Genomic DNA, 13,628 nt, shown 5'->3' on the forward strand with positions numbered 1-13,628 from the left:
GCGGCCCGCCCGTGTTGTTTGTCGTGGGGGCTCCTCCCTCGCGGACTGTAGCTCGCCGTGGGGGTAAGGGGGTGGGGGGGGGGCGACGTTCGCCCTGCGGACAGCCCGCCGGCCCCCTCCTGTGACCGCCTCACCCACCTCCGCTTGGCCCGTTCTGGCCGACGCTCTTCTTCTGCTCCTCTCCCCGGGTCGGGCGCGTCTCCCCTTCGATCCCCGCCTTCTCCTTCGGGGGACCGCGCCTCCGGGTAGGCTCCGCCGGCTCCCGCTCCACGTTGGTGCAGGGGGGGGTGGGTGTTCGCCGCGGCGTCGGCGGTCAGCCCTCCCTTGCCTGTCCCCCGTGCGATGGTCCTAGGCCCCAGCTTCCGGGTACGTGTCGTCCGGGCCCTCTGGCGCACCTCCGCGGCCCTGGAACTCCACTTTTCCTGGGTCGATTGACCCCGCTGTTTCGCTCCGCGGGGGCACTGGGGGTTCTCCCCGCTCTGCAATCCGTTCCCACGCCTCGGGGGGGTCTATGGGGGGGCTCAGTCCCGGTTCAGACCCGGCCGGTGGCGGAGCGCGGAAATCAGGCAGCCATTGCCTGTGCGCCCCCTGGTGGCCTTTGCCTCCATTTCTAACTTTTTCCATTCAAGTTTTTTTTGTTTTTGTTTGTTGTTGAGCTTCTGTCAATTTAATCTTGACAAGGAGCCATGTAGTGTTGGCAAACGTGAGTTGGATGAACAAGCTTTGGTAACTGGATCCGTCCATCCGAAGCAGATCAAGAAAATACCTGTTTGATTCCAAGTGTAGGCCATGTAAAGATATTAATTCGGCCAATTTGTCAGCCTAGGCTCCCCACTACTGTTCCTTTCCCCCTTCTCACCTTGACCTTCTCCTCCAATCTCCCGCCAAGGGGGAAGGTGCGTGTTTGGCATTAGTCCTGTTTGTAGCCCCTTGCTGGGCCTCTTGGAGAGTTCCCTCGTCTTGAGGGGGATAGGAAGATAGGAACCAGGATTCTGCAGGGGTTGGTTGAGGCGGGTCAGGAGGCGTGAGCTGTGCAGGATCCTTTCTATGCTAGAATAAAAGTTGCATCTTGATGCCAGTCGACGGCACGTGTGAATATAAATAAATGCACATGTGCACTTGAACATAGCTCAGGTGGACAGGTATAAATGGTATCAAGTAGTCTGGAACTAGCAGAAATGTTTCCACCATTCATACATGTCCACCTGAACTATGCGCAAGTGCACTGGAACGGCAATGGGAGGTTTTGTTGCTGTAGATTTGGTTGCAGCCATTCTTTCAGCCGCATTTTGCGCAAATATATCTGATCGATGGGCAACGGTAATAAATAAGGTGGGGGGGGACAAAGGAGGGAGTGTGGTGGGGGGATCGCCCCTGGATATATTTGCAGCAAAGTGGTTCAAAATAAAATGTGACGGATTTGGCTGCGAGCGTATTGGAACACTGTACCTGCTCCCTTCGCGCCTTCTACGCCCTCGGCCTCCAACGTCGGTACACGGGTCATGAGCCTTTCTCATTGGGCATGATATGTTTGTATTGTTTTTTCATCCAGGAAGTAACGTCACACAGCTGGAAGACCGTACCAAGGATCTCTCGCACTACCTGTGGAGCCGCAAGCGTCCTGCTGAGGACGGGGACATCCGGGGCCGTGCCAATGAGTTGGAAAAGAGATTGCGGCTGAAGATGGCGTCTTCCCGTGAGCCGGGTAAGGTCCTTTCATCGTGGGCCTTTTTGTTATTGTCTGACGGCGGTCATTTCACCGTTTGTATTGTTTTACTGCATCAAACTGGCTGCTGTATAGTATTTGAGTTATTCCCCAGAGAAGTGTTTCTTTTCCCTGACAGACCTCTAGCGAGGGTTTTGCCCCTACAAAACATTACATAACATATTCAGAAAGGGATCCCATATACTTTTTGCATGATGTCTCCAAAGTAAGTTTACTCGTGCTGATAAAAAAGACATCTATATTAAAACATTCTTTATTAACCAATCTATGTACTCCTATAAATGTAAAAATGGTAACTCCTACCTCCTTTTTAAAGAGGACAATAAAGTACTGACACACATCGCAAAGTTGCAACACGTTAATTTGAAATGTTCTCTGACAAAATAGTGTTTTTGACCTACCCATGTTCTTTTGCTTTAATCACTTGGGAGCAGCCGTTTTTTTTTTTTTTTGCTTGAAATGCAGCAAGCCTAATTTTATGAAGTGCCACTAGGATGTGGTCGCAACGCATGGGGACAAAGGTGTAATTTTAGCCAGAGTTTTGAGGGGGACATAGTAGCCTCATTTTTAAAATTATGATCTAAGTGGGTGGGGCAAAGGCACTCGCGAGCTTCCTGCAGACCCTTCTGGAATAATTTGATGGCAGACTGTACAGCTTCAAATTAACATTTGATGCTGAAAAAAAGTTGATTACACAATTAAACACAGTAGAACAGCACATTGAGTCACACACACACTGCTGCCATTGGTTGGGAACCAGAGTCCTACATGCTGCTTGTCCTCTCCGGAAAGGGAGAGAAGCTCCAAGCCAGGGTCGGACTGGGACAAGAAATGGGCCAGGATACCTCAGAAAAAGTGGCCTTCACCCAAAAAAATAAGTGACCCTCATCCGTGAACCATGTCTATTCACAACTTTACAGAAAATGCTACTTAAAATGCTACTTATGTGAGAAAATGCTACTTATGTGAGGTTAATGGTGTTTGTTGCATGTAATGTTTGTGTAAACACTTGAGAAAACGAGTGATAACATTCCTTTTCCATGGCCCAAGCATTTGATAATTATTTGTTATTGAAATAGTTCGTTTGCCAAGCACCGTACATGGCACATATTTACATACAATCATTCCCAACCAAAGTAGTTGATACTCATTTATCAACCTCTGATTAATGAAAGGCTGAGTTGGCCGTGCCAGGATTTGAACCTGCTACCTGCAGATCATGCATAGATCCCAGCAGCGCCAGCGAGCGCTCAACCTGCTGGTCTATATTACTGGAGTAAGCTAGGAGGAGCAAGCAATTCCTCCCTTCCTTCCCTGCCATCGTCCATCACTCCCTTATCCCCCCCTTCCTTCCTCTTGATTTTTTTTTTCTTTTGTTCCTTCCTTTTTTCTTGCTTCCCCTTCCATTCTCTCCCCTTTCTTTCATGGGCATCTTTCCTCTCCTGCTTTCCTTTCTCTCTCTTTCCTTCCTGTCTCCCTACCATTTTCTCTTAACTTCCCCCATCCTTCTACCTTCCTTCTTGGTGTCTCGTCTGCCATTACTCCTTAGTTCTTTCCTTCCTCACTCTCTGTAATTCCGACCCAATTGTTAAATTGGAAAATAAGCAGTTAAAGATACATTATTGTGCATGGGTTAACAGACTAGGGTGCAGTCGAGTCATGTGCAATTATGGACTCTGCAGCATTCTTGAATCACAGCTGATACCAAAGGGCAGCTGCATCACCAAGCTCTTAGTCGAGACAGCATTAGAGTGTGATAAATCCATGTTCATGCAGAAGCATTTAATCTAAGCATGCATGAACCCCACATATGGTTCTGTCTAGGTATAGATCTCTCACGGGATTAGGGGCCAGGGTTTACAATGCTTGTATGTGTGGTCTATTCCTGCGGGTAAGGTGCCAGGAAAGGGTGATGTCCACAAGCATGCAGTTTCAGCTACGACTTAACAATGCCACAATTCCCCACAGCCATGGTGTCGCCACACACTTCATGCCGCTCAGACTATCCCCAATCTAAAGCAATGCCCCGATACGGGTACCACCTCCCCAATTCTACAGCGTGAGAACCGTCCCGCGTTAAATCGGGGTAATGCCCCTAAAATACTGAGCTGCAATTGCTGGTTGGAAAATTAGGAAAACCTGTCCCCAGCGCACCACGTGATGCTCATACCAGTATAACCTAGCGTGCTTCAGAACTGCCATAAGCGATAACCTGGCTTTAAACGCTATATTTAGACTTTACTGAAGTGAGAAGCTCTCACTTTTAACAACTTCCTTTTTTCTGTTCAAAACCCTGAGCAAACATGCCCTACACCAGAAAACACATATTCAAAGGAAACCTGGTGCAATCAACCTTATGTCCCTCTGGCTCCCTTCCAAGCACACAAATGGCCTAAGAAAACATGCCTTGATGCAACTTCAGAAAGGGTCCTCAATGCAGCCACTGAATATGAACCATACACAGCCTCTGAGAGGTCCCTTACTGAGGGGCCTGTAACAAAACACCCAATGCACAGGGAAGCACGGTGAAAACATTGTTTCATATCATTTTGTGTATTGGGGTTCAGCTGTGCAAGTGCACAGGCACAATAAAAGGTAGGATCTGTACATTCAACCATACACCCAATATATATTAAAGCAGGCTATTTTGCATAAGGGCCAGCGTTTAGATGTCAGAGACTGTGACTGACGTTGGAATAAACAAAACCGCTTTTAAGAGAGGATAATGCTTGTACGCCCCAGCTATCAGCAAATGCAACCATCTGCCAGCACAAATGTTCTTTTGATTTCACCCACCCTTGACCGGCGATGGCAAGGAGGAAGCAGTGTGCAAGGCATTCTGGGCAATAGTTTTTTAAAATTAAATTAGTTTTGCTGATCCTAGTAAAAGGGTATGCACAAAATACACATACATGCAGTAATATCTACTACAGTTTAAGGGAAATTTCAATTTCTGTAAACAAAAATTTATGAAGCTTTGTCCTGGCCTTTAGCAGTTTGTCCATGTCGATTTTCAGAAATTTTTAGAAGATGAGAACTTTCGTTCATGAGTTAAAAAGAGACACGTGGTGCAGATGCAGTTCATTTTCAGTCTTAGCTTTCAGATAGGCTCAATCATGACCTTATTTGTATTTGTTTTATATAGTGCCTTAATCCAAGGCTCTTTTCAGTTAATAAGAACACATTAAACATGTAACAGTAGAAGCAATAACAGTAAACATAAATCAAACCAGAAAATCGGCATGTAGAACAATTTGCATGAGAAAAGGGGAAAGAGGACGGGGTGGGGAAGGAGGGAATAGAGAGAGAAAGTAGTCAGTAAAGTGAATAGTAGGAGGAAGGAGAATTTAGAAAAGCAGGGGAAAGATAAATAGAAGAAAAAGAAGGGGAGTAGAGGGAGGGAGAGAAGGGTGAGAGGGGGAAGTATGTCAGGGAGGGGAATGAAGGAGTGATTTCAATGAGGAGCGGAAGGAGGAATAGGTGGGGGAGGAGCGGATAGAAAAAAGTTGGGAGTTCCAGCGTAAGGGGGCAAGGAGCTTAAAAGAGCGGAAAGGAGAGGCAGCACAAGGGGTTTGGGGGACCGAGAGTAAGAAGAGATCAGCAGAATGAAGAGAGCAAGAGGGGGTGTAGAATGAGAGAAGAGAGGAGAGGTAAGGAGGGGCAAGGCCGTGAAGAGATTTACAAAGGAAGTGAAATTTAAGTTTGGAGTGGAAAGGAAGCCAACCTAAGTGAGGAAGGGAGTTGGAAATGGAGTCGTGAGCGGAGAGAAGACAGGGGGTGCGGATGGCAGAGTGGTAAAGGGATTTGATGGGTGCAAGATAGGAAGCAGGGAGACCTAAAATGAGAGAAGAATAATAGAAGAGGCGAGAAAAAATGAGAGAGGAAATTAAGTTTAGTAGCATGAAAGGTGGGAGAGGGACGGATTTTACGGATGTTAAAGAGATGGTTGCGACATGCCCGAGAGTCGTGAGGGAGATATGAGTAAAGGAGAGGGAAGAGTCAAAGTAAATGCCAAGATTATGAGCATGGTTGGAAATAGGGAGATTAGAAGGGGGAAATAGACGGATGGGGAGAGGGAGGAGGAAGTGTGTTAGAAGGAAAGAATAAAACTTCAGTCTTATCAGTGTTAAGAGAGATAGTGAGATGACATCCATTTTTTAATGGCAGTAAGGCAGGAAGAGAGATTGAGATGTTGGTCAGAGGTGAAGGAAGAGAAGGAGAGGAACAGTTGGGTGTCATCAGTGTAGAAATGGTGAGAAATCCCGAAGGAGGAGATAATGGGAGCAAGGAGTGAAGTGTAAAGGGAGAATAAGAAGGCTCCAAGAACACAGCCTTGGGGAATGCTGTAATCCAGAGGGAAGGTAGTCGAGGTTCGTCCGCCCTAAGAAACGGCGGAAGAAAGGTGGAAGAGGTAAGAGGAGAGCCAGTTAAGGACAGAACCTTTGACTCCAAGGGAGGAAAGAGTATTGAGAAGTAAGGGGTGATCGACAGTGTCGAATGCAGCAGAGAGGTCAATGAGGATAGAGGATTGCTTAGAATAGCGAGCAGTAAGGAGAGAGTTAAGGACATGGGTAAGAGCAGACTCAGTGGAGTGTTTGGGGCAGAAGCCAGATTGAGAAGGGGGAAGGAGAGAGTGGGTAGTAACAAAAGTTGAGAGCTGAGAATAGACTAAGCGTTGAAGCATTTTAGAGAGAATAGATAGAAGTGAGATTGGGCGAAAGTTAGAAGCCAGACGAGGATTAGCAGAAGGCTTCTTCAATATAGGGATGATAGTGACATGCTTGAAGGCAGAAGGGAAGGTGGCCGTAGAGAGACAAGAATTGAAGAAGGAGGTTAGAATGGGTATGAGAGGGTGGTAAATCTTAGGAAGAAGAAGGGTTGTGATAGGATCAGAAGGAGCGGCGGTGGGGTGAGATTTAGTTAAGAGAAGAGAGACATCAGAAGGCGTGATAGGAGAAAGTTTAGACATGCTAGCTGAAGGGGGGTATATGGAGGAGAGAGGAGAGGAATAATGGAGAGCAGACAATGTTTTGGCAAAGTGAAATCATTTTTTCAGAGAAGAATTTAGCAAAGTCAGAAGGAGAAAGAGGAGAGGTGGAAGAGATGTCAGGAGCGGGAGGGGAGAGGAGACGAGAGAGGGTTTGAAAGATATGACGAGGATGAGAGACTTGGGAGTGAAGGAGGTTAGAAAAGTATGCGCGTTTGGCGGAGTTAAGGCAGGAATTATAGAAGGTTTGGTTAGGCAGAGTAGGGGATTTCAGCCAGCACCGCTCAAGGCGACAGAGGAGACGACGCATGGATAGGATGTGTGGAGAGAGCCAAGGTTGGGAAGGCTTAGGAGTAGGGCAGAAAGAAGAAATGGGGTAGAGTTGATCGAGACTAGTGGAGATAGAGGAGGAAAGAGAAAAAGAGCAGGTATCAAGGAAGAGTGAAGGGCTAATGTTCTGGAGGTTACGTCGAGTAAATGATATGGAGGAGGCTAGAGGAGAGGAAAGTGTAATGCTGTGGGAGTAAGGGAGAAGGAGAGCAGAGCATGATCAGATAGATGAGTAAAGGGGAGACGAGGAGTAGGTGGAATTCAAGATGAGGTCAATAGTGGAACCAGAAGAGTGAGTTGGAGAAGAGGAGAGCGAAGGTAGGAGTCGAGGATAGAGAGAAGAGGTGAAGGTTGAAGTCGCCAAGTATAGTTAGGGGAGAAGGTGAAGGTGACTGGGAGCTGAGAGAGAAGCTGGTCAAGGTTGTCATAAAAGGAACAGAGGGGACCAGGTGGTCTATAGATAATTAGGAAGGATATAGGGTGAGGGTAAAATTATTCAAAAGAAGGGAAGGTAGGAAGGGACAGTGTAGAAGTAGATGACTGGTATTTTGGATGGAAGAGGATACCAATACCTCCACCATGACCAGTGGGACGAGAGACATGAGAAAATGAAGAGGAAGGCGTAGTAAGAGAGGCAGGGACGGTAGAGTTGTGAGGTGGGATCCAGGTTTCAGTTAGGCAGAGGAAATGAAGGTTGAGACGAAGAAACATGTCTAAGACAGCTGCAGTCTTATTGCAAAGGGAATTGGCATTCCAAAGAGCGATATTGATTAGACTGGAAGGTTTGATTTGTCGGGTAGATGAGGTTAAAACGATAAGGAAGGGAAGAAATGAAAGGAGATGTACAGGGGAGGGGGTTGAGCAAGGGAATGGACATGGGAAAGGATGAGTAGGAGAGGAAAGGGGGAGGGGAGGGAGCGGGATGGAGAAGATGAGGTGGAAAAGAAAATAGAAATGTGTATGTGTGAAGTACATGCATACAATCTCACTGCATAAGGGAGCCAGCAGGTACGATAAGGTAGATCCAGGGAAGCCCAGGTCGAAACATCGAGCTTCCTGCACATATTTATTGTGTCACTGGAGCCACCTAAATACTGTATCGTCACCACTCCCTCCCAGACCCACCCAATTTAAACCTTTACAATTAACCGGCTTCACCATGCTTTAACAATGACACACTGAGTAGCATCAAATGCCTTCACCACTGGGCAGCACTGAATGTTTTCACCACAGAACACCAGCACATTCACATGCATTTAACACAAAGCAGCACTGACAGGAGCGTAGCACCTTTGATAACAGCGTAAACATCTCTTTCGCTGAGTAGCATCACAGAGCAGCATTACTGTTTTATACATTAGGCTGCACATTTGGTAACTCTGTCCTGACTTTGCAACAGCAAATAACCACTTCCAAACCAGTCCTGCCTGATTCGCTTAAACTGTACTCGGACCTTCTCCATTTGTGGAGCCATCCCACCGAGTAGCATTGCCAAAGAAGTGAGGGCCGGGCCCTCACTTATCTTAAAATAGATAGACCAAGCACAGACTGTCTCGGACTTGCGACCAGAAACCCAGTGCCCACTAGCGAGCATTAGCGGGACTGCCTCCAACAACCCATCTGTGCTGCACCATAAACGCCTTATGCTCTGACGAGCAACATGGATAGCCAGGTCCCTAACGCCCCCAGGGGCCCACATTATGAGCAATCTGATTCAATTGAATACTTGGGGCCAGGCTTGATAGAATATGGAGGGTGGAGACAGGAAGATGAAGGTAAAAGGGAAATGGGAATTTTGAGCAGGTCGACGCTTCAATTAGTAGAATGAAAGACTGCACAATATTATTTCCGAACACTTCACATCAACCAAGGTATCAAGGATACCTAGGCCCTGCATGCGCCACCAGGACAAGACCTTTCACCTTTCCCTGCACCCGGTCTCTCCAGGGAAGCTCCTCCATGTGGGCAGAGTCCACACTACTTTAAGCGTGTGGTTCTGGCATTCATTCAAATTGTCAATCCTGCATGCGCACATTTATGTAACTGGTCGTTTTAGGATTCAGTGTTCCCCTCTCCCATGGTGCACTTTTGTAAGAACTAGGACTGCTACAAAGGCTGGCCCTCTACCGGTGTCTTGCCCACACTCAGCCAACGTTGCCAGCAATGACGCACACAGAACACAACACGGCTCCCTTCCGCATCAGCTCTGAATACAGCACCAGGAACAGCTTTGAATTTGTCATCTCATGCTCCAACTTCAGTTACAAAAATCCAACCCAGCACCATGGATATTAATGTGGCTCATAAAACCTGCCCAGAGTGGCTTATAAAATTAGCCCCAGGGCCATCCAAAGTCAATTTTGATTCTGTCGCTGGCAGAATGACAGGCCAGTCCGCCCCTGCTCCAAACATTGTGAAGTGTTATTTTATGTAGATTGGGTGAGAACTAGCAGCCTCCAAATAAGCAATTGGCGGCCTGACACTCTTCGTGGAAGGGCACGGCCCTCTCATCTGAGGGGCAGGCAACACCGTTCACGTGTGTGCTTTATTTACATGGGGGCTGTTGTGCCCTGCGCTTGAGCAGTGCAGCATTCTCCCCCCTCCCGGACCCACTCCAGATGTTTATTTTTTCTCTCCAATATTGAGGTACCCCGGTCCCTATTGTGCTAACAGCTTTTATTTTATTTATTAATTTTATTGGACATTTGTATGGTGCCTATACACACGTGTTTCCAGACGCCACAAGACATGATGGGGGCATGGGAATAAAAAAAGAACAAAAACGGTTATGTTGTCCTTGTGACAATCCTACCGTGCAAGTGCATGACAAGGTGGTAAGTGCAACGTGGAGGGAGGGAGTGAGGGAGAAGTACAGGAGTGGGGTGCTGCTAAGGGCGCGGGTGGGAAGTGCTGGCCGGACTAAGGCAAGTGTCGGGGGAAGAGGGCGGTAAGGCAGGATGAGTACAGTGGACAGGGAGGAACAGGTTGTGCTAGTATGTGAAAGGGGGTCCGAGGGCTGTAACTGCACAAACGATCCCAGCAGCCAGCGAGGAGGAAGAGAACAAAACCGTAAGGAAACCCAGCAGCTCTTAAATGGAACCAAGGGCAGAGAAAAGGACCCAGGGTGCAGCCGTCCTGGCCAAAGCTGGTCCTAAAATTCAGTAGCCGATCTTCATGGCAATCCTCATGCAGCGTTTCTAAGAATCTGGCAGGGTTTCCTCACAATATGCACATTTCACTCATGGGCTGGACTAAGCAAGCTCTCAAATCACACATACTAGGCAGACACGCATGTTTTGGAGGCCAGTCAATCAAGCTGTCCTCAAAAACCACCAAACACTCAGGCCCACTCATAGAGGTGTACTGGGCCTATCTGGTTAGGAAGCATGCTAAGCCAGTTTAAACCACAATTGAGGGTGCAGGCGCAGGGCCAGGCTTGGTGAGCCCATGTCGGCACAAGCACCAGAATACACTACTGGCCTCCCAACAGGAAACCACAACTACAGCCGAGGTAGAGAAAGGTTGAATAAGACTATTTTGTAGAGAACCTACAAAACCGCCAAGCCTCGGGCCATTGGGAATCCAACGTCCTGCATTGCTATAGCCATCCTCATAAAGGAGCCAACAGGCCTCAAGAACTTTAAAGCAGCTCATGGCATTGGTCTGAAATGAGCCACAGTAAAAAGTTCACCTTCACTTGAGAGGTCCCGTTTTGCCATCCAGTTTTCCTTCCTGTAGAACTTTGCCATTCCGGTTGGGAGGATAGCTCACAGATAACATGTTTGTCTCGGAATCAAGACAATGCAGAGCAACACAGGTTTGAATCCAGTCCCACGCTTAGAGACTGGTCTTCGGTATTGAGTGCTATTAATTGATACCACTGTGTATTGGCATCCTATGATGATCCTTAAGTAGAAGGAACTATTCACAAGCAGTGATGAACACTTAGAATTGCCAGTATCCTCCATACCATCACACGTCAGCCCATACAACTACAAGACCTAACCTGGGCGAAGTTTCTCAAGTCATGAGTGGGCTCATGTGAATCTCCAAATGAGATTGGGGTATCTTTGTGGCTTCCTATAGACGTTTCTTTTCCAGTCCAACTCTGCTTGAATCTCCTGTTAAAAGCCATACATCTTTAAGGAAGGATGTCTGAGCTTTGTGTTGATTCTTGGGAGTGGGGCTGGGAGAAGATGCATACACTCCCTTCAAAGGCTATGGGGAACATTTCAGAGGAAGCGGAGGGGTGTTTGGGAGGCTGGATAGGGATTAGTAAGAGGAACTGGTGTCCTGTGCCACTGTGAACATTTTCTAGCTAGGACAGCACATTAAAATCTGCAGTAAAATGGCTGTCAGTTTATGCATGTGCTGCAAAGCCTGTGTAACCTGCAAGTTCCTTGTCAGAACGCGGGTAAGAAAGACTGGACCTTTCATCCTTCTGATAAAATGTAGTACCGGTGAAGTAGGTTGCTGTAAGGTTTCATGCCAGATCAGAGCAGAGCCAGTGTCTGCTTGCAATCATTTGGAGGCAGATGCATGAAGTATTGTCAAGTTTTATATTATTACAATATAGGGAATTCATAACTAACATGGACCTCGGGAAATACTATTAGGGATTGAGGGAAGAGTGAGTCCTGCATTAGGTCTGTGCAAAGCTTCATCCTTCAGAGTTTGCATTCATATGCACCTCTCAGATTAATGCTTCTGTAATGGGAAGAATCCTTGGCTGCACGTCAATGCCTCAAACAGCAGTAGGGCTGAGAGTCAGTCACTTGTCAAGCATTTATGATGCAGACCTTTACTATGACTTCTGTCCTATTTAGTTGTGTTGTATTGCACCATCATTCGTTTGGTAGCCGGGGGGAGGGGTGGTGGTCTAGGGAAGGAATTAATACATATCTCAACAGTAAGGGCCTTATTAATAGTGTTGCTCTTGCCGCAAGTTTTAAGAGTATTTATCAGCAAGGTACCATCTGATTCGAAGTCAAGCGGGCCCTTCAATAGTTCCTCATTTTGGAGTCCAACAGGATTCTATGGTGAAATGCCATATTAATCCATGCGGGATTACTTGTGCAGCAATCTCAACCGGTAATGGATTTGCTGGGAGAACGTTTCCTCCACACATACGCAAACACACATGGAGCATTTCAGTAATGTAACTCTTAGTTTGGCAGAGTGATAAAACATCCAGTATTTCCAAATACCACATTTATGTTTGCCAACAAACGTATGACCCCTAAATGGCTTCTGAAAAGAGGGAGATGCTAGCCATTACCATTAATCCAATGGCACTTGGTTATTTTTGGACATCCCCCCGGCGGGACAGATACTGACCTTATTTCTTCCCATTCATTTTATGTTTGCTTTGAACATGTGGTGGCAGGATAGGGCATAACCTCTCAACGCACTATTTATAGAAGAATTTATTGGCATGAAATGTTCGTGAGCTTAATAATAATCTTTACCAGTCAGCTAAATATATTAATTCTGGCGAATTCTGGATACAGTGAAAATTGGGGCAATTCAGTGTTTGGATGGATGTATTTGTCCAGGCTTATTCAATACCTCAAAATAACCCACATTATCACACCAACTGTACAAACAAAAATAGCAAATTCTCCTTCTTTCCCTTCTATGCCCCCATATGCCTAGCTTCCCCACCAACACAGAGCTGTTTCTCCCCACTCATCCCAACCTGAAAGCCCCCCCCCCCCCACACCTTATCCAGGGCTATCCTTCTCTTTCCAGGCTTTTGTTCTTCTCCGTCCTACCACCCTGGGTTGTGATTCCTTGCCCGCTCCCAGAGTTGTCATTCTTCAATCCCTCCTGATTGCTTAGCCCAGGTTGTCACAAATGGCCTCAAAAACAAATCGACTCCAAAAGACATTTTAAGCATTTGTATTGTCTTTGTAGTCAAGGGGCTCTCTAAGCGCCTTTGCTTGCTTTCTCTCATCTAGAAACAGGTATTGCCTCCTTAACCCACATGTCCCTTAACCCCAGGATGGCCACTAAATCGGTAAACCCTACTATCTGAAGCTGATTAACTCAAGATGAAGGCCTAAAGGAAAATGCCTTATCTATCTAAACTTCCTCAGGAAAAGTCCAGAGGGTCCCTACTCGAAGATTCCTGTGTAGCGTCAGGAATAAAACTCGGACACAGTGGATTCATGTTTTTGGCCTTAGAGTTTTATTAAACAAAATGGGTTTGGAAAAACATCTGTGTTCCTGCTCTGAGAAGTATTTTCCCTAACAAAACAAAACGAATGGGTCGGTCCTTTGTCAGAATGCCCAAAACAAGAAGTACTATTCTGACACTCGCATTCTAAAATCAACTCTAGAATGAATGGGAAAGGTTGTTAGCCTTAATGTTAATTTAACACAAGTTCCAAGTAAATATAGCTCACAGCTACAGAGGATAATTCCCTTTGCCTGAATTTCTCTCCACTTAATAACAGTTCTCGGAGTTACTTTATACATATCTCTTGATATCTTTCTATCCGGATTTGCTCATATAACATGTTCAGTTTGACCTTGCCTGGAAATTCCTCTTGCAAGGGCTCGCCTTTTACACTGGTTGGTTTC

The 13,628-nt window shown here is 46.6% G+C and overlaps 1 protein-coding gene across 3 annotated transcripts in view; it reads left to right on the forward strand.

The window, feature by feature from the left end:
• The window catches only part of METTL17 (methyltransferase like 17), a 480,739-nt gene that overhangs the window by 112,766 nt on the left and 354,345 nt on the right, over positions 1-13,628 (forward strand). For all 3 annotated transcript variants that reach the window (XM_069634026.1, XM_069634027.1, XM_069634028.1), the window contains exon 3: positions 1,553-1,705. In XM_069634026.1, coding sequence (XP_069490127.1) covers positions 1,553-1,705 — 153 coding nt within the window. The remainder of the gene's footprint in view (positions 1-1,552; positions 1,706-13,628) is intronic.

The sequence above is a fragment of the Ambystoma mexicanum genome, chromosome 13 (genome assembly GCF_040938575.1).
Source record: "Ambystoma mexicanum isolate Mex_15411 chromosome 13, UKY_AmexF1_1, whole genome shotgun sequence".
Taxonomy (NCBI): Eukaryota; Metazoa; Chordata; class Amphibia; order Caudata; family Ambystomatidae; genus Ambystoma; species Ambystoma mexicanum.